We start from the raw sequence: 26,114 nt of genomic DNA, 5'->3' as shown, positions 1-26,114 counted from the left end.
CTGGGTCTTCATCCATAGTTCAGAGAAGTAGTAGCGTATCCAACATTGAGCAGCGAGGACGGAATACAAACTGAAAGTCAAAGATCAGGCAATTTGAGAAAAGAAAAGATCATGACGTGCACTGCAAAATGCATTCCATTTTTTTTAAAAAAAAAAATTTTTTATTTTTTTTTGTATACTGAATCGAGGCTCGTGAAAGAGCTAACATTTATTTCACAAACAAATCAACCAGACAAAGAAAACACACAAAAAGAGGGAATGGAAGACAAGATGGGGAGAGAAGGGGAAGCACACAACCACAACATTTGAGAGCAGGGAGAAGTGTGGGAGGGAGAGGGCTTGGGGGCAGGAGGCGTGGGAAGGGGGGGGGGGGGGGGGGTTGGGGGGAGAGGTATAAAACACAAGGGGACCGTTTCAATTAGAAGTAAGCTAACTCATTTGTAGCTGAGAAGATCTGCTTTTGCACCATTATTGTAGGTTAAACTGATGTTAGATGTCTTTAATGTAGATGGGACGCAGCCTAATGTGAAGGATGGTGCTGAAGAAGGCAGATGGAGCATAAGCGAGAGCAGCCATGCAGGATTTGAGAACACGGGCACTGGCACCATCTTGGCCCATTGCAGGATCAGAGTCCAGGTTGACCAGACATTTCAGTACCTTTTTGGTGAAAACAAATCAGGCAGTGGCTACTTGTGAGGAAGGTAGTGGGAGTGGGATAGAGATGGATGGGTTGGGTACTTGAGCTTTGGGAGCACATGTATATTTAAGATATTCTACCCTGTCTAAAGCAGAATCAGCTGTTCTGCCAATAGAGGTGAGGGAGGGGATGGAGGATGAGCTCAAACTTGTGGAAAAGTTAATAAAATGCCAACAGGGCTTTGAAGAATGAGGCAAGCTGTGTCGAGTTCAGCCTTAAAATTTGGCAGATACTTTTTGGCTCATTTAAGGATAGACCCACACTTAATGTGAGTTTGGCAGTTTGACCGGAATGTTTCTCTCAGTTGGGTTTACCGTCTACGATGACAAGGCTAGCGACTTGATAGTGACTGCCTCACTACGTGAAGCCGATTACCAGAGCCTGAAGGACAGATATTATAGCTGAGGTGAAGTCGAATAAGCCTATGCATGAGAGAGCAGGCCTTTATGAAAGCTTTTCCAGGCAGAGTCAATATTGAATGTAGAGGCGATGGAAGAGCAATCCTTTTGTGAAACAGCAATCCCACCACTAGGGCGGATGCTGGCCTATCATTTGGCAAACTGATCAAATGAACCACTCAGGGAAATTGTGATTTTTCTCATTACTTTTCCATAATAATAAAATATTAAATGCTCCAAATAGAATCCATTTCATTTTTTGATGGTACAAAAAAATTGGTTAAACAAAATATATTATCTCATATAAAAAAGCGCACCTGTGTCCGAAGGCAGCGGTTCAGTTTGGCATTTTTAATACAAAATGAGTAAAGCGTATAAACGAACGAAACCCATGAGAATTGTCCTTTAGAACCCCTTATAATTACCATTTAGAACCTAATATAATTACCCTTTAGAACCCATTAGAATTAAACACGGTGGGTTACAAAGGTTCTTCTTCATTTTTGACGGACGGAAATAGACAACTATTGAAGTGGTTTCACTGATAAAAGTGCCTGCAATGTGCTATTATTATTTAGTATGCAGCCTGTGGCCTCTAGTTGCATCATTTCTGGAAGTGTGACTCTGCCGCTGATGCAGAGCCCTCTGTTACCAGCAAGCTGGTACTCATTTTGCCGACTTCAGAAGGATGACAGGCTGAATCAACCCACCTGGTGTTATTGAACAGGAGCTCAAGCTCAAGACCCTAAGATCTTGAGGCAGCCACCTTAACTGTTAAGCCAACACCAGGCTTGCTGCATCATACTGCCAAGTTTAAAATATCCTACAAAATGTGTTTATGTTTTCTTTTTAGCAAAACAGATCTATCTTTTATTTTGCATCAACAATCCACGGCAACGCTACAGTTTTGATATATATCAGAAAAATAAACTTTAAATAATTTAATAACTTACGAGAGTTGGCAGGTCTGCATATATGTGCAAAAGGGGTTATTATATATTAGGTTATATACATTGAGGGAATTAGGAACTAAATGGAGAAAATTAAATTATACCATATTCGTGGCAAATGCTTCAACCTCATAATCTTTACCTGTAGGTGGCACATCATCCCCAGATGTCATGTGTCACACAGAAAGATTTCCCTAAAAGGTTATTCCCATTTCACTCATCACGGACGAGGTCAAGAGCTCCCTTATGCATCTCCCCTGCTTTGCCATGTGCCCCCAATCCCAGCAGAATGTTTACAAGTACATCTGTGCCCCTTCCCACAAGAATGTGTTGTTTCTGTGCATAGTCTATCATGACCTATCAGTGAGGTCTCTGTTTAGGAGGTCTTCTCATTGGATGCATTAGGAGGCGACACCTCAGGCTTTCACCTTTCATACAATCTCTTCGATTTGCAAACTACATTTCACCTAATGCATCCTCCTTTGAATAAGACTTGAGCGTGAACCACCAAGGTGCCACTGCATCTGGCAGTTTAATCAGACAGGTTGATCTGGCCTTCAGGCCGACACCGATTACACAAAACGGATCGCTATCTCTTCAGCTCTTGACATAGATTGTGCCCTGGACTCGTTTGTTAATCTTCTTTCCCTCTCTTCTGCTCTCTTTTTCTTTCTTTCATTCCTTCTTTTTTTTTCTCTCTCTCTCTCTATCTCTCTCTCTCTCTCTCTCTCTCTCTCTCTTTCTCTCTTTCTCTCTCTCTCTCTCTCTCTCTCTCTCTCTCTCTCTCTCTCTCTCTCTCTCTCTCTCTCTCTCTCTCTCTCTCTCTTTCTCTCTTTCTCTCTCTCTCTGTCTCACTCATCAGCTTCTACGTATCTTGTCAAAAATTTAATCCCTGGTAAAATTATTGACTAGGTGAGTAAATCAACAGTAAGTTGCAAGCCTTTTTCACCTGTGAAACACGGGCTGTCATATAACCTTAGCCTCAATATAATCTTGGATATTGAAGAATATTCAAGATACAAATCATCAATTTGTGTGCCTTCCCTCATGTGGACGTTAAACTGATGTCTCGTCTGCCGGCACATCCGTTGGTGGACGTTAAAGATCCCACAGTATCCTTCGCAAAGAGTAGGCGAGCTATCACCAGCAGCCTGGCCAAATTCCAAATTCCTGCCCTAACCTCAGGCAATAATGCTACTCTGCCGGCTTGTCCTGCATACAAAGAAATGAACAAACTACACTCAACATTGGTATTGAAAATAGGCACAAATTTATATATTTTTAAACATAAAAATTTTCTAACTTCCTTCATTGATATCCTTCAAAAAATTTGGTACAATGTGATTATTGCTAATTAATACAGCTAAAACTGATTGGCAGACAGACAAATAGACAAAAGTCAAAATCAAGTTACCTCGTCACTGGCTGTCTGACCGGTGATTAATGCATCCAGAAATTCATACACAAACTGCAGAGAAAGATAAACATATTAATATAGTATATAAATTGCAATTCAATTAAAAACAATGACCCTCAGACATGTATGCACAAAATGACTGACTCAGAAAAAACACGAGTGGTTCAATCCACAGACCCAAACATGACTCCCCCCCTAAACCGAGTGAGACACACAAATTGATCGTCTTCAGTAGGAAGAACGTCAAGCAGTCTGCAAAAATTGTTGAAGGTGAGAAGGCTACAAATTAGTCCTGGGAACAGGTACTGGATGGGACAACACCATCTGTCACAATGCTAGTTATGGAACACATGATTAAATGGGTATAGTGGAGAAAGCAATTTCACAAAGTCTGGCTAAGCAATTCACAGATGTACTGGAGTTGCCAGATCCTACAAAATTCCTAGGGTAGTGTCACTCTTTCCTTGCAGTTTAACTCTATAAGAACTAAGGCAGCAGTAAATCAGGGCAAAGCACAGCGGTTTGCGAAGTAATGATGGACTAGTGGCTTAGATTTGTGGGAAAAAAAAATCAGGTGCAGCTGGGAAAAAAATATATCGAGCAAATAGAAGGCACAACTAACCAAAAGATCTGTTGTGTGGACAATGGCTCATGTATGATGTTTGAACCACAAAGTGGTCTTCAACTTGGGGAGAATAATTGCACACAGTGACACAATTAACCACAGGAAAAGACCATTCAACCCATGCAGCCTGGGCCAAACCGCCTTTCTCGTGGTGTATTGACACCCAAGCAGTATGTACTTGCATGATTGTGCATGTAGTAGTAGGGGAACAGGTTTGAGGAGGTGAGGAGGTAAGGAGGATATGATGGAAATAGGAAAAGAGAAGGAGGGATTGAATTTACACAGACAACCCAAATACACATGGCAACACATACACCTATGAGAAAGAGCTCATACTCGAGGTCCCCCACCTTTTTGGTGGTATGAGGAATATAACTGTATAATATGAAAGCTAAATCTTTAACGGATTTTGAAATATCGTGTGCACAAGCCAGGTTACTGAGATGGTTGCCATGGCAACATGATTCAGCCAATCACCAGCCGTGATTTAATCAGAATGAGATAATGTCATGAGGAATAGATATCTGCAATATGAAAGCTAAACCTTGAACGGTTTTTTGAAATATCACGTACACAAAAGTACATGGACAGATGATCGGTCGGTTGGTGGGACAGAGCTCATTGTATTGTCCCCCATTTCCGACTAGACGGAGGGGCAGAGGACAATAAGAAGAGTTTAAAAAATATCCAAACAGCACACGACGGAAACAATGCCCACAAATCACACAAATCCAATCCTGGATTTACTTTGCCACTTCTGTCTGTCTCTGGAACCCCTTGGACCTTCGTATAAACAAGAGGATTTGTGGTTTTCATGCATAATTGTATCAGCTGTATCATTTTTGAAGTCTCCAGGAACTCATGGTAACTGTTTATATACATATATATAGGAGCGTACACTGGATCAGCACGTCGCTGCATCCTTGGACGACTCCTCAGCACCGTCCCGACACACACCACCGTGTGTGCTATGGAATGCGGTGTTTTTACAGCGACTGGAGTGCAGATCCTGCCACCAGCCTCTTTGCGAGAAGACCCAGTACCCTGGTACTCATTTCGCCGACCTCGGAAGGATGACAGGCTGAGTCCACCCCACCTGTTATTAATTCAATAGCTGAACGGGATTCAAACGCAGGACCTTAGAATCCCAAGCCCGCCACCCTAACTGTTTATCTGCAAAGATTTATCAGTGGATTTATGAAGATCGAGATAAAACGTCATGGAGGATGGATCGACATGGATAGACATCGCCACAGGGCATTTCAACAATGGAGGCCTGTCCTAAAATTACCCCAGTGAATCAATCAATCAAGTGGCTATTATTATGGAACTTTCTATTTATATCAAGAATCGCAAAGTGCTTTACAAAGAAAGGAGATAATAAAAGTAACCATGAAGAAAAATACAAATGGAAAAAGGCGAGTTTTTAAAAAGAGTTTTGTAAACCATAATTGATGACCAGGCGATAAAAACGTTAAAAGTCAGCAAGATTGACAGTTTGGGAACATCCTAAGCTGAAGAATTGTTCATTCGCCAAAAGTCTTCATAACCAGTGGGAGGAAGATGTATTCCTACTGTTAAATAATAGGGTTCTTACAGATGTGAAAGGAACCAATTCTTTGGCTTTACAGGTGCGATGTTTAAAAATCTATTTGCTGGTGCACTGACAGACTGAAGTGTCTTCAACATTGGAGTGATGTGATCAAATATATACATGTATATATATATATATATATATATATATATATATATATATATATTGTTGTGCATTTGTAATTGTTGTAAATATCACCCTCCGCAGTGTAAAGTTCAAAGGTCGTCCTCCTAGTTAATCCCTATACATGCACGTAGCAAATCATATATCCTTCTAAATAGTTATCTCCTTATTGTGTGTATTAGTTTAAGGCTCTGTCTTCCATTAATTGACACTGCATTGCATCAAATTCAAATAAGCTAGATTCCCTTTCAATTCCCCATTTGTCAGCAATTGCCAACTGCATTTACCAACTGCATTTGCCTCCATTGAGCACGCGGTCGGTTCGGAGAAGAAAGGCGTGTCTCCGCACCTCGTCATAGAGGGGAGGAGTGAGCCAGCCCCGATTAACCAACCAAGTGCGTGGGGTTTGGCTTGAGAGGGCGGAGAGGGAACGATCGGGGAGGTTCGCGAAGGTTCGAGGGTGTGGCCTATATAACCCGTCACGCGAGGCCCCCAGAGGAGATGCGTCAGAGGCGTGGACTAAGGAGAAGCGTGAAAGAGCACGTGAGTGGGAGAGAGCACGAACCAAGCGTTCCATGGTGAGGTGCGACCGAAAACGCTGCTTCCACCGAGTCCTTACCGCACGGAGCCCTGACGCGCTGTTGTGAACCAACCTGCCGGTGCGCGGTGTACAGCCAAATACTTGGAGCTGCCGGCTCCTCGCTTCCCGCCTGGAGTGGACCTGCTCGCTGTGCCCTGTGATTCCACCTGCTCATCCCTCCAAACCATTCCTGCCATTCCATCCTTTTGTGTACGTGAGTTTGTTTTGTGTGTCTTGTCCTGGGTATAAGTAAGACTGTTTAGTGTAAGCTAGAAATTGCTCTGTGTCCTTCTGGTCCTTCCATCCTTTCTGTCTTTATTTTCTTATCTTTCCTCCTCCTTGGTTTCTTTTGACTTGTAAATAGTAGTAATAAATCATATTTGTTCTTCCTACTTTTGCCTTCTTCTTCTTCTTCACATCCGTTTCGTCCTTGTCTTTTCCCTCATTGAATACCTGTGGCGCGATTTTGGCCAACGTTCAGGATCAGGTTTAGTCTTTGGTAATGGCTCGAACGTCGTGTTGCTAACACCGCTCGGCAATTATAACATCTAAAACCGGGGTTCGAGCGGGAGTCCCTCCCCTGCTCGCGGTCAGGAGTGGCACTCAGCTCCTTGGGACTTTTTGTAGACCAAATACCCTGGCTGCTCCCGACCGGGATGAGCGTTGGGACCCCCAGGACTCACGTCGGTCAGTCTCGGACAAGGGGATTGATCCCCCCTTCTTAAGGGGAAAGGCTGACGGAGAGATCCGTAACAAATTGGTGTCAGGAGTGGGATTGGACCCGAACCAAATTTTTAACATAAAAAAAAAATTTGGTCGAAATTACGAGCGGCCGAAATTTTGTTTAACATCCTAAATTTAAAATCGTGCCATGGATGGTCAAGGCGATCGGATGCTGGTGGGTGAGTCAGAAGAGGGGTTAGGGGTAACCCAGGACCACAGGGGGGAAATGGAGGAGGAGAGAAATGAGGATGTGGTTGAGGGGGTATCAGGTGCGCAAGATGGCGCCCTCGCGCACGTGGTTGCAGAGGCACAAAATGGCGGCGCTGCAGTAGCCGTGCCCGCGGCCCAAGTGGGAGGGATAGACATGCAAGCCCTCATTGCGCAGCTGCAGGCCGCTGTGCAAATGGGGATGGAAACAATTGGAACGAATGGGAAACCAACTTGTGGGATTGAGGACTGATAGTGAGCAATTGGGAGGCCAAATGGATGCAAAGATGGATAGAATGAGGGACGAAGCCAGGGGTACCAGTGAACAGTTGGGAAATAAACTGGAGGGCATAATTGGCCAAGCCAAAGAAATTAATGAGGGGTTGGCGAGGGGGCAAGCCGCATATGAGGTGAGGGAAGCCGAGAGGGAGGTTAACCGCAGGTTGAGTGGGAGGGGCACACGGGTACACGACGAGGTAAAGCGGGTCGAGAAGCGCTGGTTGGGCGAAGTGGAGAAAAGCGCGGGTAAAATGACGGGTATAGAGATCGCGACCCGGGGTATGGGGCAGCCGGCGACCGCTAAGGTAGAGGGAATTTTATTAAAGCCAACGGTCGTCGAGGTGAACAAAGAAATTATGGGAATTGAAATTGGAGAGACCGGGGGCTTAGAAAAGCACTCGCGGCAGGGAGGAAAGGATTGTGCACAAAGTCTAAGTTCACATCATGATGCCGTACTTGCTAATCCTTATAAAGATTTGCAGGTGCGCGTGGAGAAGAGGATCCCAAAGGTGAGACGGGCTGTATATGGTGCTCAGAGGTTTTTCGGCAGAGTGTTTGGCGCGAAGAGAATTGTCGCGCGCTTGGGATCGCGAAAGCACCCGGGCGTTCGTGGAAGGTCCTTTGTGTGTTGTGTTAAAGCGAATGGCACGCGTGTGAGGAAAAAGTGTGCTTCAAAGAGTGAGCGTGTTATAAAGTATACGGAGTGTGACACAGAGAGTGAGAGCGATACGGAGTGTACGTGCGAGGGTGAGAGTGACCCGGAGAGCGAGTTGGTGGAGGAGCGGGTGCGAGAATGCACGCTTGGGATGAGTGTGTGAGGAAGCACACCTGAGTTGGTTGTGGCGCGTGTGCGGGAGGGCACATCGGAGCGCGTTAGTGGGTGGATGCAAGAGTGCACGCCCATGGTGAGTGTTACGGAGGACGTAACGGAGGAGAGGTGTGGAACGAAGTGTGCGAACGGCGAGTGTGCGCAAGAGGGTGCGCGAGAGGTGTGGTGTGTAACAGGGAGTGCGGTGGTGGAATGGACGGAGTGTGTGGGATGCACTGGAGGCGCCGAGACGCCAGGTTTTGTGAGTGTAAAATGGGTCGCGTTGTGTGAGCATGCAAGTGAAGCATCGACGTTAACCGGGTTAGCAGTGAGGGCGACGGATAGCCGAGCGAGCACTCGGGGCGCGGTGCGCTTTGTTGGATGCGAGGCCCGGCGCGGGTCGGTGCCGCGTCGCTTCTCTTGGAAGCGTCGTTGCCGATTCGGGCCTGGCTCCGCCCAGCACGGTCGAGTCCGGGCCTAGCCGGGCAAGGCGACCGGTCCGGTTCAAGGGCGGGTAAGAGGAAGCGGCACGGTGCCCCCTCGTGGGGGCGGGGTCCCGACCGGGCGAGATTGAGCCATCGGGCCGGGGACCGCAAGGTGCCGCGCCGAGATGGTGCGTGGAATCTCGGCCCGACCAAACCCCCCCCCCCCCCCCCACTCCCCCCTTGAACCAAATGCCGGAGGGATTCACCCTGCAGGCGACCAAACCACCCGAATTCATTGCTCGGCTTTGCGAAGCCGAGTTTTAATGATGTGACGACGCACTGAGGCTCAGTATGGTGGACTGTGATGATGATAGTGTTTTGGATTCGAAATTTTGGAATAGTAAATGGGATTGGTAGAAGAATTGGCAATACTGCTCTCCCCTCTGGGCTGGTGCTCCTGCCTCACACCTAGCTCGTCTTCACGCTGTTGAAAGCAAAGCATTCAGAATCATTGGAATCTCCCGCGATGAAGCTAACTCCAAGGGCCTTTCACTCACTCACCGCAGGCAGGTTGGTGGTCTTTCCGTCTTCTACCGACTCCTCTCTGGCCTTGCCCCCCCAGCTCTCTCTGGGCTCTGTCCCGCAAATATTCCTACAGGTCGCACAAGATCTGCCTGCAACCCTCTTATGGTTAAACTGCCAAAATCAAGACTCTCTGCTCACCTTCGCTCCTTCATTCCTCTTTTCTCCCGCCTCTGGAACAAACTCCCTCACTCTCTTCAATCCCACTCCACCCTCCAGGTCTTTAAAACAGCTGTTCACCACCATCTCTTATCTTCCCCCATCCAAAACCTTGATCTTTTCTATCCCCGATAATTTCACCCCAATTCCACTTTTTGAAATACCAACTTCTGACCTGGAAGTCCTTGGTGTCCTTGTGTTTTATACTTCTCCCACCCCTTCCCCCGCCTCCTCCCCCCGAGCCCTCTCCCTCCCACACATCTCCCTGCTCTCAAATGTTGTGTGCTCTCGAGTGTTTGTGTGCTTCCCATTCTCTTGTCTTCCGCTCCCTCCTTTTATATATTTTGTTTGTCTGGTTGATTTGTTTGTGAAGTAAATGTCAGCTCTTTCACGAGCCTCGATTCAGTATACCAAAAAAAAAAAAAAAAGAAAAAAAAAAGTGATTGGAAAATTTTTGATTGGCTGGAAATTGGATGACCCAAATTGATAGTGGAAGATACCCGATGTGATGGGATGGCAACTCTGCCATCCCTCACAAACGGGGGCAAAGGAGCTATAGTTTTATGGGGTTTGGCAGTGTAAGCTCGTCGAGGGAGGGTTTGGATAATGTATAGGGACCTAGAGATTGACCATAGGTAACTGGAGATTTAAGTCGTGACATTGGACAGGTAGTCGGGGACATAGAGAGGGTAGTTGGATGATAATGACGAGGGAGCGCAATAATGTAAGGGGCGACGGGGAAGCGCGAGTTTTAGCAGGGCACCAGGTAGATTAGATGATGCCGTGTGAGTGAGAGTATTGATATCGAGCAAATGAGGAATTGCGGGGCAATGCTCGGGAGGTGATTGTGAGTTGTATTGAGCGTGGAAGTGTATGGACAGCGTATGAGGATCAATTGTGGTTGTGCATTGTATTGAATGATTGAAGAAGCCTGGGAGGAAGGAGGGTGCAAGTGCCACCAGGTGTGATTGCACAAGTGTGCAAGTGAACAGGTGTATGGAGCAGTGTATGAGTGAGTAATAGTGATTGAGTGTTGTGTTGAGCAAATGGTCCTGGAGGAAGGAGGGTGCAAGAAGCACCAGGTGTAGGAGTGATTGCACAGGTGTGCAAATCCAGGTGAGCATGGTCGTATGGAATACAGGGAGTATGGAATATATGGAGTATGGAATGGATGGTGTGGAGTGAGTATGGTGTAAATTGTGGAGTGGAGTGGATGGTGCGAAGGGAGTGTATGGGGAGGATGGACCCCATCACGAATACCCGGGGAGGGTAGTTTAAGAGTTAGGTAGAGCGAGTAGGTAAATTGTGGTTGGATATTGGCATCTGTGGTGTGTGTGGAAGAATGGTGTTTGGATGGGTGCATTAGTGACGTGGAAATGGCTGGGCATGTGGCCTGTTAGTGTGTGTAGTTGAATGGGCACTCCGCCACTGTTAGGATGTCGGCCAGGTGAGGCCGCAGGTGGGCTCTGGGAGCCAGTAGAGTTGTTGTGGATGGGGCCCGAGGATCCGGAGGACAGACCCGGGTAGCCCAGTGCCAGAGAGGGCACCGAGTGGGGTAAGCGCCAAGGAGGGCCTTCCCCAGTTAGATAGGTTAGGTTAAGGAGCAGGTAAGTTGGAGGCAACTACAGTGGTGGAGGTGTGCAGGTGGGTAGACCTGCTGGGAGAGCCACACGACCCAGTCCTGAAATTGTGCAAAGGCACAGGGAGTTGAATCGGGGGAGTGAGACCCCAAATTGATGAAGCACCACAGCTTGGTCAATGGGAATTTGGTTCTTAAAACCGCATAGAGTAAGATTGGCCAATGGATTGGCAGGGAAAGACCCCGGGTAGTGTAAAGTGTATTAAAGTCATTTAGAGGATAGTTATGATTGAAATCTCCTTGCACCATCTGCATCCACTCACCTGAGGTGACAAAGCTCCACACCATGCCATGGTTTGTTGGTTTTGTTATTTTTGTGCAAATGTTTGGAATGTGAGACGCATCATGACGTGGGTGTGACATTGTGCTCATGTTCCATCTCTCCCTCCTTATGAGGATTGATGATGAATTGGGGATGGCAAATTTTGAATTAGAGGGATTGTGGTGACAAATTTGGTATAGGGGAAATATGGGGAGGACGAGACGTAGTGACGGATTTGTAATGTGTAAATTGTTGTAAATATGGGGTAGGGGCAAGGGTAGGGTAGGTAACAGGGGGGGGTGACGTACGGTAGGGACGAGCTTTTCTCCGCTCAGTCTCCAGACGCACCTCACCTTGCATTGCCTTATTGATGTGTACCCTTGTGACCTTACCCCTCCCTCACCTGTCTTCTCTGTCTTCCTTCCCCGACCCATGGATCGTGCTCTCTGGGCAGTGAGGGGAGCGTGCGGGAATCCGCCATTGTGTGCCCGAACTCTCGCAACCACAGCTGCCTGCATCGATGCACCACTTATGGACCACATGTCTGTGGCTGAGCACCACGTATGGACCCCACGGGTTGGGGCATGGCCCCTCTGCTGGAACCGGCCATGATGGCCCGAGATCTTGCTGGCGGACCTCGGTAACGTGGCATACAGGTGAACCACCCCTAGTCGGCCCCTGTGGGCCCTAAATAAAAAACCACAATGGACACGTTCTGTGCTTGTTATTATTATGTCCAAATAGGCCGCCAGCAGGAAGAACATGAAGAAAGACAACATCCGGAAGAACATTGGCCAGCAGAGGGAGCCGAAGAGCAAGACCACCAGCAGGGTTTGTTTATTTTTATTATGAAATGGTGACTGTGCACTGACTGGTGCGTTTATGGTGCTGTATGGGGCTTTATGGTGCTCGTTATTGGTGCTGGTGCGTCGATGCAGCGCAGGCTGTCTCCCCCCCCCCCCCCCCCAAAAGAACAATCACAGGTCCTGGGTTAGTTGTGTAAATACAATTAGCGTCATTTGTAAATAATGCTCCCCACCGTTCATGTATAGTTTGAAGACAATGCCGCAATTCGGTTAGCTGTGGGCGTAAATCTGTTAGGCAGGGTGCAATGCAGCAGGGGGACATACGTAGTTGTGTTTTTAAACTGTCACACTCAGGGTCAGGTTAATTGTAGAGGGAACTACACCTACGTGTCACACTAAAGTTAAAGTTTTATAGGCCAGAGAAAGTGCCTGGAGGATGAGGGTGCAGTGTTGTGGATTTGTAATTGTTGTAAATATCACCCTCCGTAGTGTAAAGGTCAAAGGTCGTCCTCCTAGTTAATCCCTATACATGCACGTAGCAAATCATATATCCTTCTAAATAGTTATCTCCTTATTGTGTGTATTAGTTTAAGGCTCTGTCTTCCATTAATTGACACTGCATTGCATCAAATTCAAATAAGCTAGCTTCCCTTTCAATTCCCCATTTGTCAGCAATTGCCAACCGCATTTACCAACTGCATTTGCCTCCATTGAGCACGCGGTCGGTTCGGAGAAGAAAGGCGTGTGTCCGCACCTAGTCATAGAGTGGAGGAGTGAGCCAGCCCCGATTAACCAACCAAGTACGTGGGGTTTGGCTTGAGAGGGCGGAGAGGGAATGATCGGGGAGGTTCGCGAAGGTTCGAGGGTGTGGCCTATATAACCCGTCACGCGAGGCCCCCAGAGGAGATGCGTCAGAGGCGTGGACCAAGGAGAAGCGTGAAAGAGCACATGAGTGGGAGAGAGCACGAACCAAGCGTTCCATGGTGAGGTGCGACCGAAAATGCTGCTTCCACCGAGTCCCTACCGCACGGAGCCCTGACGCGCTGCTGTGAACCAACCTGCCGGTGCGCGGTGTACAGCCAAATACTTGGAGCTGCCGGCTCCTCGCTTCCCGCCCGGAGTGGACCTGCTCGCTGTGCCCTGTGATTCCACCTGCTCATCCCTCCAAACCATTCCTGCCATTCCATCCTTTTGTGTACGTGAGTTTGTTTTGTGTGTCTTGTCCTGGGTATAAGTAAGACTGTTTATTGTAAGCTAGAAATTGCTCTGTGTCCTTCTGGTCCTTCCATCCTTTCTGTCTTTATTTTCTTATCTTTCCTCCTCCTTGGTTTCTTTTGACTTGTAAATAGTAGTAATAAATCATATTTGTTCTTCCTACTTTTGCCTTCTTCTTCTTCTTCACATCCATTTCGTCCTTGTCTTTTCCCTCATGGAATACCTGTGGCGCGATTTTGGCCAACGTTCAGGATCGGGTTTAGTCTTTGGTAATGGCTCGAACGTCGTGTTGCTAACACCGCTCGGCAATTATAACATCTAAAACCGGGGTTCGAGCGGGAGTCCCTCCCCTGCTCGCGGTCAGGAGTGGCACTCAGGTCCTTGGGACTTTTTGTAGACCAAATACCCTGGCTGCTCCCGACCGGGAGGAGCGTTGGGACCCCCAGGACTCACGTCGGTCAGTCGCGGACAAGGGGATTGATCCCCCCTTCTTAAGGGGAAAAAGGCCGACGGAGAGATCCGTAACATATATATATATATATATATATATATATATATATATATATATATATATATATATATATATATATATATATATATTTGTATACTAAGTCGAGGCTCATGTAAGAGCTAACAAATAGAACATATAATAAAGGGAGTGGGAGACAAGAGGTGGACAGAGAGGGAAGCACAATAACAGCAGAGAACAGGGACATCGGAGATCTGTGGAAGAGTGGCATGGTGGAGATCCGTGGAATGCCACCTTTTAAAATTCAACTCTTCCATTGGGCCTCGACCTGCACAAAATATTAATTAAAAAGAAATACGAATATTGTTACCATATTCTGGATAGGATGTTAAGTGCTTGTAAGAAAACACAGATAATCCCGCTAACAGTGAATTTCAGCAACAAAAGCATGATGTTATGAGAGCACGAACCAAGATATCAGTCATACTCCGATTTAAGCATGAACAGACACGAGCAAGTTTTTCTTTTCACAAAATTCTGTTGGAATGTGGAGTTGCGGAAAAGAGCAAATCATCAGGTTGAATGGAAAATTGTCGATTCAAGCTGGTGATGTATCATCGCCATCTAGGTAACATCAGCATAACAATGAAACAGGTAATGAAATTTGTGAAATTGTACCAAGTAGATGCAGATAAAGAGAAATCAAGGAACAGACCAAGAACAGATCACTGGAGAACAACAAAATATAAAGTAATTGTGTCTCAATATTTAGTGTCGATGTACTGATTTTGTAAATTATGATTTAAACCATTCAAAAACCGATTTAATTTTATTTTATTGTATACAGAATCGAGGCTTGTGTAAGAGCTAACACATTAATCATGAAAACATTCACAGACACATGAAACATACAATGAAGTGAGTGGGGGACAAGAGGGGGAGAGAGAGGGAAGCACACAAGCACAACAACAGTAGAAAAAGAGGACGTCGGTAGATCTTATCTGTGGAAGGGAGAGGGCTGAGGAGGAGGGAGGAATACACGGTATAAAGCAAATGAACACTACCAGGAATTTCACGACTAGGAATTTCAGGAAAGAAGTTGGGGATTGAAAGAGATGGATTTGGGGTGGTTTAACGGGGTTAAAAAAGATCAAGGTTTTGGATCGCGGAAGATAAGAGAAGGTGGTGAACAGCTGTTTTAAAGACCTGGAGGGAGGAGAAGGATTGAAGAGAGTGAGGGAGTTTGTTCCAGAGGCGGGAGAAAAGCGGAATGAAACAGTAAAGGTGAGCAAAGAGTCTTAATTTTGGCAGTTTCACCAGAAGAGGGTTGCTGGAAGATCTTGTGCGTCCTGCAGGAATATTTGGGGGACAGAGCACAGACAGAGCAGGGGGAGCAAGGCCGGAGAGGAGTCCATAGAAGACAGAAAGACCACCAACGTGCCTGCGGTGAGAGAGAGAAAGGCCCTCAGAATCAGCTTCATCACGGGAGATTCCAATGATTCTGAATGCTTTGGTTTCAACCGCATGAAGCCGAGCTAGGTGTGAGGCAGGAGCACCAGCCCAGAGGGGAGAGCAGTGTTCCATTGAGCTGTGGATGAAAGCTTTGTATTAGTCCTTGAGCCAACCGGCCATTTTTTGAAGTGAATGCTCCGGGGGGGGGGGGGGGGGGGGGAGTAATTCTCATTATGATTTTCCATTAGACCAATGTCTCAAGTGTCAGAAAAGGTGTGATGGACATCTGAGAACGGTAGCTTAGTGCCCGGATGGACGCCATCTTTGAAACCACCCAGCTCGAAAATGCCCATTTGGTGGGGTACATTGTTGCACGTGTATCTGGACTTCTATACTAGCTATCGATGTGCGGTTGACGACTAAATATACGTCCGATGTGTACCGTCTAAATAAAAAATAATATGAAGCATTTTGTTTTAGATTAATTATAATAAAAATCAATTATCGAAAAAAAATCATATAATTTTCAATATTTTATTATTAGACTTGTACTTTTTTTAGTGAAACAACACTGGTATGATTTTCCAAATTATGCATTGTGCTACACCGTTTATCTGTCTATAAAAATAACTCAAAAACTAAAACATATCATCCACCACGAGTGTACACAAAAAATATATGAAAAGGCATGCACTTTCCACAAACCGAAACTATGTCAGTTGGAATTTCCCGCCGATAATCAACCCACAGAACCCAGTGCCGAAAGTGACGTCAGTCTATTCTATATCTATATTCTATATTCTATATCTCAGTCTGAGATTTGTTGCGGTGACCTGATTAATTTCTGAGGGGGGGGGGGGGGGGGGTGGCTTAAGAACTAAAAGTGAACATGTTAGATGGCGCCACATACAACTCTATTATAGAGTTGTATTGTGGCGCCATCTAACATGTTCACTGACTTGGATGAGTATGTCTATGTAAGCTGGCGAGCTTTTCGGATATCGGAGTAATCTAACGTCAGTCTTTTTGTTCTTTCAGCTGAGATGGCCGGTGTCGAGGCGAAACGGGCGAAGATTGAGCCTGAGTCCGGAACGTGCATCCTGTGCAGCAAGAAGTCGCCACTCTCTGAACTAAGCAAGGCAGCGGGCAACAGTTCTTGGAAGACATTGTGTGACGCAGCCGCAGTTAGAAACTTTTATCCAATTCTAAAGCTAGTCCAAGAAGGCACAGTTGAACTTCCTAATATTCCAATATTATACCATAGGGCTTGTAGATCAGACTTCACTCACAAAAACCACCTAGCTACTTTGACCAATGCAGCTAGAAGTTCTTCAGTTGATACTGGCGATGCGGTGCGACGGCGATCATCACGGGAAGAGACAGGATCAACTTCAACGGTCTACGATGATAAATGCATTTTTTGCCAGCATGCTTCAAAATTCATAAAAGGCAGTCGTACCCGTGAAACAGTTGTCTTGGCTGTTGAACTTCGAGCAGATAAGACAATAAGAGATGCTGCGACAGCTCGCAATGATGAGAGAGTTTTGGCATTGACTACACGAGATATGGTTGCAGCTGAGGCTCACTACCACTTCTCCTGCTATAGAAACTACACACGGCCCCAAAAACCTCAAGTAGAAACTGACATTGAAGATAATATCGAGAAAAAAGAAATGATACGATGTATATTCAATTTCATTCGCACTGACTTGTTCTTGAACCCGAGGATTGTTCCAATAGTTGATGTTGCAACAGATATCCTGTCTTCAGATACATTTTCAGTTGATGTTCGTGACTCCATCAAGAAGAATCTGCAGCGCACATTACAAAGAGAGTTTGGAGAATCGCTCATCTTCTTCAATGTGAAACACCGTGTATACTTGATGCCCGATAATCTGACAAAGCGAGAGATTGCTGCAGAGTGCGTAAACCTGAAAGCAGAAGTGAAAGCATTTGAACGAACGGACGGTGAAAGTAACATTGTGCGTGCAGCTACTTCACTGCGACACCAGATCAAAGATGCTCATTACAATGAACGTTGGCCGCCTCAGCCAGCAGAACTCACTTCAGATTACGTGAAGATACCAGATTCTCTTCGTGTATTTCTGCATACTTTGATTTGCGGGAGTGGGGGTAGCTCTGCGCGTGCCGACACACTGGTATGGTCGATGGCTCAAGATATCATCAATGCTGTACACCGGGGTACCATCAGAACATCGAAGCATGTCCTACTTCCGTGGGTCATGAAAACGCTCACCGGTAATACAGAGGTCATCAGAATATTGAATCGACTCGGGCACGGATGTTCGTACACAGTTCTGGAAGAAATCGAGACAGCGCTATGCATAGACAAATTAGCAAGTGTGGAGAAAGATACAGTACCACTTCCGTCACATGTGCACCCTTCGGTCCCGACTGTATTAGCATTCGATAACATCGACAGGCTAGAGGAATCGCTGAGTGGTGGCGGAACATCGCATCGCGTCAACGGTATCATCGTCCAACCGAAGTCGCAGTCGTGTTTGCCGCCCCAACCTCCATCGGCAGTATCCAAAGCAGATAAGAAGCGATCTATCCCGTCATCCAGCGATTTAGTTCCAATATACAGCGGTGGGAAACGCGAGGGCCCACCTGCAATCAAGCCTGCAGATCTTTCTGACACTCTTGCAGGCGCAACATCCCTTGCGCAGCGCCGAAATCACGTATGGATTATGACTCGCATGCTGGAACCATGCGACCAGACAATCAGTTCGTGGACTGGTTTCAACATCATGACTAGAGATCGTGTTCAGGTGACGGAAGATGTAGTTGGCTACCTGCCGACTATAAACGCGCCTGCCACAGATATGGCAACAGTGCAAGAAATCCTCAGAGAAGCTCTGAACATCATGTCATCACTTCAGCTTGAGCGTATACCGGTGGTGCTAGACCAGGCACTATTTGCTAAGGCGACCGAAATAGCATGGAAAGATGTCGATCGATATGGAAGAATCGTGCTCATGATGGGGAACTTCCATACCATTTGTAACTTCATGTCGAGCATTGGAAAAATGTTTGGAGATGCAGGCCTTCGGGATGTAGCTGTTGAGTCAGGAGTAATCGCTGAAGGTTCCATCAACAGGGTTCTGGAAGGCAAGCAATACAACCGTGCTGTGCGACTCCACAAGTTGATGTACGAGGCACTAATGCGCATCATTTGGAAGGGCTTCCAGGTGTGGATAGAAAGCAATCATCCTGACAAGGAACCCCAGATTCGAAGCACTGACCTCAAAATTCGCAGCATCAAGGAGGATGTTTGCCACGAGACTCTCGCTGCTGCTCTCGATGACGATTCATGTGTACAGAGCTTTGACATGTTCGCGAAATACCTACATTTTCTGCGAACCAAACATGGAGACCTGGCTCGCTTCTGGATGATGTATATTGATATGGTAGAGACCCTGCTGGGGTTGATTCGTGCGGATAGAGAAGGCGACTGGATGCTTCACTTGGCTTGTGTCAGAAGAGTGATCCCTTGGTGTTTCGCAATGAACAAGGTGAACTATGCTAAATATCTACCAGTGTACTATGCACAGATGACGCAACTCCACGAAACATGCCCCGAGTTGTACAGGCATTTCAATCAAGGCTACTTCTCCGTACAGCTTAGACCAGGGAATCCATTTGCCAGAATCGCTGTTGATCAGACAACAGAAGAAACAGTAAACAAAGATACGCAAACAGCTGGAGGAACACGAGGTTTTAGTCTTCGACAAGGGGCTGTGTCACGATACTATCTAACTGCAGAAAATCGGGCTACTGCACTGAGGCAACTACGAGAAACTATCCTTGTGAATGGCAGCGACACATCTCACGCCAAGCACCCTGACTTGTCTACTTCTCGCATCAAACGTGATGAGTCTGGCGTCACAGCTATCTGTGATCTACTGGAAAATGACTGGACCAATCCATTCGCCGATGATCCGTCATGTCTTCTCAGTATATCTACCGGAGCGGCTGCGAGGGAGGACGTTTCTAATGACCTACTCAACACCCTGCAAAAGGGGGAAGCGGCGTATCAAAGCTTCCAGAAACGTCTTGAAGAGGGAACAGGCTTTCATGACACATTGAACAAGCTAAACTTGAAGACCTTTGGTAAGATCAAGCAGAAAGTTGTGAAGGGCACAAACAAGGAGATCGTCCTGAGAGCTGACAGACAACTGTTTGCCACCATGATACTCATCGCCAAGACAAGGAACCTCGACATGCAACTTGTCCTTTGTCACCCACTAGGGCCGTTACCATGGTCTTTGGCAAACGTTGATGGGTCAATGAAAAAAACGAACAAAGCTGCACTTGCGAAACACATGGAAGGTCTTGTGGAACCAGCCGAGAGCGTTGACAAGCGAAGTGCAACAATAATTGATGCGATGGCTCTCATACAAAAGATGCATGGCGAGAACGACACGTTCGAAGAACTATCTGACCGCATCCTTGCTGCAGCGCTTCACGCTGGTCAAGGCAGTGAGCGCATCGATGTTGTCTTTGACACATACACAGAAGAATCCATCAAAGCAGCTGAGCGTGTGAACCGCGGTTCAAATGAAGGCATCAGTTTCAGCGAGATCAGACCCGCACACAAAATCATGAACTGGCGGCGTCTCCTTGCTTGCAGCCAGACAAAGGAGAAACTGGTTGTGTTTCTGGCGGAGTCGTGGAAACATGAAACAAATCGCGAAAAGCTAGGCAACAGAACACTGTATGTCACCTGTGGTGAAAAATGTCTGGTACTGACCCGCGATAGGTGGAAGTTGGTGCAAGCACTCGAATGTAGCCACGAGGAAGCAGACACGCGTATGTTTCTCCACGCAAAGCACGCCGCTACCCACTACAAGACGATCATCTTAGTGGCAGATGACACCGACGTTCTGATCATCAGTCTTCATCTCAGCAGAACCATCGATAGTCAGCTCTTCATCAGACGAGGAACAAAGGTTCGAGTCAGAATGATCGACGTTGGAAAGTTGGCTGCGGTATTGGGGTCTGGAGTTTGCAGTGCATTGCCAGGGCTTCATGCATGGAGCGGGTGTGACACTGTGAGTGCTCTGGCTAGCCAAGGAAAGATAAAGGCTTTGAAGCTTGTGCAAGCGAATGAGCTGTATCTTCAAGCATTCACAGATCTGGGATCTTCGTGGAATGTACCAACAGACGTCTTCAATAGCATTCAGGCCTTCACGTGTCAGCTGTACGCCAAGAACACGAAGATCGTCGGTGTTAATTCGCTCCGTTATCACATGTTCTGTGCAAAGAAGGGCCAGATCGAATCTGGACAATTGCCGCCTTGTGAAGACTCCTTGATGCAGCATACGCTTAGGGCCAACTATCAGGCGGCTATCTGGCAACGCAGCCTTGAAAACCTACCAGACGTCCCAACACCATCAGCAGGACATGGTTGGGAACTCGATGATGGCGGTTCGCTCACAATCCGATGGATGGCGGGTCTACCAGCTCCAGATGTCGTCTTGAATCTCATCTCATGCACATGCAGAAGGACGTGTCGACCGTCAGATTGCTCCTGCATACCGAATGGGTTGAAGTGCACTGTTGTGTGTAAGCTGCAGGGATGCTCCAACATGGTGCAGGATGATGCTATCGTGGCTCAGGATGCCAATGACTCTGATGGCGACTCTGATGATTAACTTTGTGTGCACTGTATATTGTATAGCATATGTTGTTCTCTATTATAATGCAGGCCAAATTGCCTGAAAATCTTTATAGACAGATAAACGGTTTAGCAAAATGTATAATTTGGAAGATCATACCGGTGTTATTTGACTAAAACATGACATGTTCAATGATACCTCCGCTTGCTTATTAGGAATATACATCGTATGGTGTTAAAATCAGCTCCATACGTCTTTCCAAACTCTAGTAATGAATAATTAATATAATTGGCGGCCATTTTGAAATCCAAGATGGCCAACAAAGTGCAGATTTCCTATGTAACAATTTCCGCCTGCTTATTAGATATCGTATGGTGTTAAAATCCTCTCCGTACGACATTCCTAACTTGCGTTATCGTCAGAATAGATAATGCCAGCGGCGGCCTAAGTCATTTTATGCCTCTTTACATTTATTTGTTGTAAACTCGTGGTGGATGATATGTTTTAGTTTTTGAGTTATTTGTATAGACAGATAAACGGTGTAGCACAATGCATAATTTGGAAAATCATACCAGTGTTGTTTCACTAAAAAAAGTACAAGTCTAATAATAAAATATTGAAAAATATATGATTTTTTTTCGATAATTGATTTTTATAACAATTAATCTAAAACAAAATGCTTCATATTATTTTTTATTTAGACGGTACACATCGGACGTATATTTAGTCGTCAACCGCACATCGATAGCTAGTATAGAAGTCCAGATACACGTGCAACAATGTACCCCACCAAATGGGCATTTTCGAGCTGGGTGGTTTCAAAGATGGCGTCCATCCGGGCACTAAGCTACCGTTCTCAGATGTCCATCACACCTTTTCTGACACTTGAGACATTGGTCTAATGGAAAATCATAATGAGAATTACTCCCCCTGCCGGAGCATTACTTTTGGTCTGGCTCAAGGACTATATGTGGTGAGGAGCTCAGGTGTGCCAAGGAAGGACTTCGCACGATGGAGGATGGCCAGTCGGCGACTGGCTTTGGAGGCCAGCTTGGAAATGTGGTTTTCCCAGGAAAGATCATTGCAGATAGTGAGACCCAAAAGCTTGAGTGACAGAACTTATTCAAGAGGATTGTTCAGAAAGTAGATGGGAGGGTTGTCCAGACAGTCTTTTAGGAGAGACAAAGTGAGAGTGTGAGATTTATCAGGATTGAAAGACATGTTTCACATGTTTGACCAGTTCTTGATATTGTCCAGGTCTGCAGAGTGAAGAGGCTGCTGCCTGCTGATCTGAGGGTTGAGATATGGAGAGGCAGCGAGTGGAGTCAACAGCAAAGAGATAGAGAGGATTTTCCAGTGAGTCAGAGAGATCATTAATGAAGACCAGAAAAAGCACAGGCCCAGTACACTGCCTTCAGGAACTCTAGCCTGAACAGGAAGGGGAGATGAGAGAATTCCATTCAGGGCCACACATTGACTGCGACCGGTGAGGAAGTCTGCAAGCCATGCATGGAGGTTCCCATGGATACCATAAGAGGAGAGTTTGGTGAGCAGGGTGCGGTCCCAGACCATATCGAAGGCACGTGATAGGTCAAGGGAGACAGCTCTGATTTACTGTTTGGCATTGAGGACCTCTATCCATTGTTGAGACAGCGGAAGCAGCATGTCCAGAGTAGAGTGACCTGGTCTGAAACCAAATTGATGATCCGAGATCAAGCAATTGGAGAAGAGGAAGGATTTGATGTCAGAAGTGATGATTGATTCCATGACGTTGCTGATGATTGGGAGCAGGCTGATTTGTCTGTAGTTGCAATGATCTGTTTTTGCATCTTTTTTGTGTAAAGCAATAATGTTGTCTGATTTCCAAGCAGATGGCAGATGACCTTGAGCAAAAGAGAGGGTGAAGAGAACAGAAAGAGGGTGAGATAGAGCGGCAGAGCAAGATTTTAGGACCCGTGGGCTGATGCCGTCTGGTCCAGTTGCAGAATCAAAGTCGAGGCTTGACAGAAACTTCTCCACCTTGTCAGGAGGGAAGGACACAGAGTCCAGGAGCAGCTGGGTTCGACTGGGTAAGGTGGTTACAGAGAGAGATGGATTCGGGACACAATATTTTGAGGCAAACACAGAGTTGAGGCATTTGGCCTTTTCACATGCAGTGTCAGCTGCGTAGCCGTTTGAGGTAAGGGAGGGGATGGAGGGGGAACAAACACCAGAAACAGATTTGACGAGATGCCACCAGGATTTGGAGGAGGGAGACAGGTTTGAGAGTTCAGTCTTGAGAGTCGAGAGGTAGTGCTTTCTGGTTCTCCTGAGGGTAGACACACACTTGTTCCGAGCTTTGTGAAAGGAACTGACATTGCCTACAGTTGGATTAGCCATCCAAGAGGCAAAGGGAAGTTGTTTAATGGCAACTGCCTCACCACGAGATCCAGTGTACCATGAATGGGAGGGAGGAAGGGTATGACAACTGAAGACGAGATGGGATAAATCTGTGCATGAGAGAGAGCAGTTTACTTTGGAAAAATTCCCCGGAAGAGGTGATGTCAGAGGCAGTATAGATGGCAGACCAGTCCAGATGATTGATAGCTGCTTGAAGACCATGCCAGTCGGCCTGAGTGAAATGACAGACTCGTCGGCGCTGAAGATGCTCTCTGAAAATGGCCAGAGAGATATCCACTTTAACAAGCAAATTATCAGAAAAACCGATTGGAACAGAAGTAGAGCAGCAGACATTTGCAGCGAAGTTAGTCATAACCAAGTCTGGAGGAGAAGGTGCTCCCTTGACTGAGATCCGGGTCAGGAAATTGACAGATTGTGTCAGTCCCAGTGAGTCACAGAAGTCCTTTGCTGAGGTGCCATGGCTGGTGAGAGAAGAAACCACACCCAGCCAGCTGGCATGATGAGAGTTGAAGTCGCCACATATGAGGAAGAGAGAGAGTTGGGATGAGTGGATAGAAGTTGGTCCATGTTGTCAGACAGCGAGATGTAAATGGAGTCATCACTGTTTGGAGGACAGTACAGAACACATATGAACAAAAGGTGGGAGTGGAGGGGAAGCCGTAGCCAGAGGTACTCCTGGGGTTGGGGTGGAGAGAGTGTAGAGCAAGGAGAGTGCGGAAGATAGTTTTTGATACAGATAGCAACCCCACCACCAGGACGAGGCGCAGGTCTATCATACCGGAGGAGGGAGTAACCATGAAGAGATATTAAGGAATCAGAGACATCTTGAAAGAACAAAGTTTCTGTTCAGCAGATTACGTCTGGTTTGTCAGAAGCAACCTGTATGGAGAGATAAATCAGGTTTGAGCGAAGGCCCCGGATGTTTGAGGTCCATACCGTTAAGGAAGAGGGAGGGGGAGCATCGGGTACAGGACAGGGGAGGGGAGGGATAGGGTAAGATGAGGGTTGAGAGGGGAGGTAGGGAGAGCTGTTGATAGTGTGTCAGAGATTGCAGAAGAGCTAGGAGAAAGGGAAGGATAAGGAGGACAAAACGTTTGATGGTGATGGGATGAGGCACAGTGAGGTGTTGTTTGAGGGCGGGCAGAGCAAAGTAGAAGGTTGGAGGAGGTGGAGGTATGAGATGGAAGGGAGAGGAAGTGGGGAAGAGGCAGCTTTGAAGAGGAGGGGGTAGAATTGGAGAAAGATGGTAGGGGGGGGGGGAATTATAAGGGGAGGGGTGGGGGGAGTTTTGAAGGGGAGGGGAGGGGGGGTAGATTAGAAGGGGAGGGGAAAGGGGGTGATTTGGAGGGGAGGGGCAGGGGGGGGAGTTTAGGAAGGGATGGGTGAGGGGGGAGAATTAAAAGGGAGGGGTGAGGGGGGACTTTAGGAGGGGAGGGGTGAGGGGGGAGTTTAGAAAGTAGACGATTAATGACAAACGAACATTTATTACAAACAGGGTTTATTATGATTTTCAAGTCAGAGATCCGTTTGAAAACGATAGAGGAGGTGTGGAATGAAGGTGAGTTTAGAGAATGTAGAAAGGAAGAACTGTAAGAGATTTTAAAAAATTTTGAAATGGAATGAATTGAAGAGGAAATTGAAAAAAGCCTTTTAAGTAGGAAGAAAAACAGTGTGTTGTAATATACCACTGAATAAAACACTGCAGGGGAAAGTTTAAACATATTTGAATAATATTTAAACAAAACCGTGAAAAAACAATCTGGGAAAAGTCCTTGAAGTGAGGGTGTGGATCTGAGAAAGAAGGAGAAAGGGTTGAATGAGTATGGAGGAAACTAGAATTGGAAAGGTGAGTATCGGCTGGAGATGGAAAGAAGAGGTGGAAGAAAAGGAGATAAAGGGGGTGGAGCGAGTCAACAGCACGTGGTCGTGGGCGGGGTCCGTGAGGAGAGAAGGAAATAATTATTTTTATTTTTATTTTGTATTTAAAACGTTAGACAGAGGGTAAGATGTTCAGGGGGGGGTAGGGGGGGGGAAAGAAAATCAAAGAAAAAGCAATACAGCGAAGGAAATAACTTAAATTCACAAAGCACCAAAGGGGGGAGGGAAGCCTCAAGGGACCAGGCCGTGCACGGTATGAACAAAAATCGACTAATTACACACAAGTTTGCACGAATTACAAACCAAAACCAACTAGAAACACACAGTGACACAAATACAATAAAATAACCAGTGGAAATTTGACAAAGACACGAATGAGAAAATACTTAACTTTGATGACGTGGAGAGCTCGAAGGACGCTTCCTCGCCGGAGGAACCGGAAGCAGAAATTGTGTGCAGATGGAAGAAAGTGCATTTAAATATTTAAAGAATACGCAGAATAGAGGAAAATATTGAGTTTATCATGACACTAATTCGATTTGCAATTGGAAAAGCAGAGATCAGGTATTGATTGGCAAAAATTCACTCTCTTGGGTTGAAGATTTGAAAGAATTGATAAAGGGCCAACGACCAGGATGTCAGTCTTTGAAGCACTGAAGTTTTTTTTGAAAGCTCAAGGCTCATATGAGAGTTGAAATATAAAGAGGTGGCATTGACACAGCAATGGAATAGAACGAGTTGACATACAAGGGATGAGAGAGAAATAGGGAAGGAATAAACATCG

At 46.3% G+C, this 26,114-nt stretch overlaps 1 protein-coding gene across 2 annotated transcripts in view; it reads right to left on the bottom strand.

Moving 5' to 3' along the window:
- The window catches only part of LOC137431328 (intraflagellar transport protein 70A), a 199,593-nt gene that overhangs the window by 65,642 nt on the left and 107,837 nt on the right, over positions 1 to 26,114 (bottom strand). For both annotated transcript variants that reach the window (XM_068122551.2, XM_068122559.2), the window contains exon 12: positions 3,460 to 3,513. In XM_068122551.2, the coding sequence (XP_067978652.2) occupies positions 3,460 to 3,513 (54 nt within the window). The remainder of the gene's footprint in view (positions 1 to 3,459; positions 3,514 to 26,114) is intronic.

Source organism: Myxine glutinosa, chromosome 1 (genome assembly GCF_964187855.1).
Source record: "Myxine glutinosa chromosome 1, kmMyxGlut1.1, whole genome shotgun sequence".
NCBI lineage: Eukaryota > Metazoa > Chordata > Myxini > Myxiniformes > Myxinidae > Myxine > Myxine glutinosa.
The sequence above is the reverse complement of the archived record's forward strand: the minus strand, read 5'-3'. Positions and strand labels throughout refer to the sequence as shown.